Source organism: Antrostomus carolinensis, unplaced genomic scaffold, assembly GCF_000700745.2.
Source record: "Antrostomus carolinensis isolate BGI_N321 unplaced genomic scaffold, ASM70074v2 scaffold29223, whole genome shotgun sequence".
In the NCBI taxonomy this organism is placed as follows: domain Eukaryota; kingdom Metazoa; phylum Chordata; class Aves; order Caprimulgiformes; family Caprimulgidae; genus Antrostomus; species Antrostomus carolinensis.
In genome coordinates this window covers 1-793 of record NW_010306288.1, presented here as the reverse complement: position 1 = coordinate 793, position 793 = coordinate 1, and the positions used below count along the sequence as shown (strand labels likewise).

The following is a 793-nucleotide window of genomic DNA, read 5'->3' as shown; positions in this document are numbered from 1 at the left end:
CGGCTCCGTCACAGCAGCGCCAGCCCCAGTGCCGGGCACCGCAATCCGGGCACCCACCGCGCTCCTGTGGCCCCTCACCGGACAAAGTACTTGGCCCAGGCCTGGTGGTACTTGTCCCCAGGGCTGCCCTTCAGCGTCCCCCTCCCAGTCATTGCGCCGTTTGTCTTCATCCAGACCGGGGAGGTCCAGGGGCTGGCATACAGCGAGAGCGGCCGCTTGGCCACCGCCTGGGCTGCCTGGAGAATGGGGATCTGGGGAGAAGTGGGATGGCAGTGAGCTCTGCCCCAGCACCGGCATCGCGGGCAGCAGGATGAGTCCTCTCCCACCCCATCAGTGGGGAGGTGCTTCCCTTCTTCATCCCGTCCCACCCCATCCTGTCCCACCCAGGCTGCAGCCCCAGGCCCTCAGACTCACCTTCATCCGCGTGTCCTCCTCAGTCAGGTTGAAGTGCTTCAGCTCGAAGTCTCCCTCCGCATCGGCGTAGGTGTAGAGGCGCACGGAGAAGTCGGTGCTGGCCATGGGGACGCGCACAAGGTTGTACTCGATGCCTGGGGACAGGGTGGGTAGTGATGGGTGTGCCTGGGGTGGATTTGGGGGTGCAGCACCCCACCTTCCAGCAGCCTCCCAGCCCTTCAGCACGATTCTCAACAGCCAGGCCCTGAGCAGGGGAGGCCAGGCAGACTGGCCCCACCACCCAGTGGCATCGCCCTGCCCCAGGCTCACCTTCCTCAGAGAAATAGGAGCGGAGCAGGTGGTTCTGCGCATCCTTGGACAGAGACTGGATGTTGATGGC

General features: G+C 65.2%; 1 protein-coding gene across 1 annotated transcript; it reads right to left on the bottom strand.

Annotated features, from left to right (window-relative positions):
- Positions 1-74: 74 nt before the first annotated feature.
- On the bottom strand, positions 75-790 carry LOC104522720 (lysosomal acid glucosylceramidase; the record flags this gene model as incomplete). The annotated part of the gene is made up of 3 exons (XM_010165091.1): positions 75-251; positions 415-548; positions 724-790. Coding segments are annotated over 3 exons (378 nt in total), but the record flags the coding sequence as incomplete, so codon positions are not given.
- Positions 791-793: the final 3 nt, after the last annotated feature.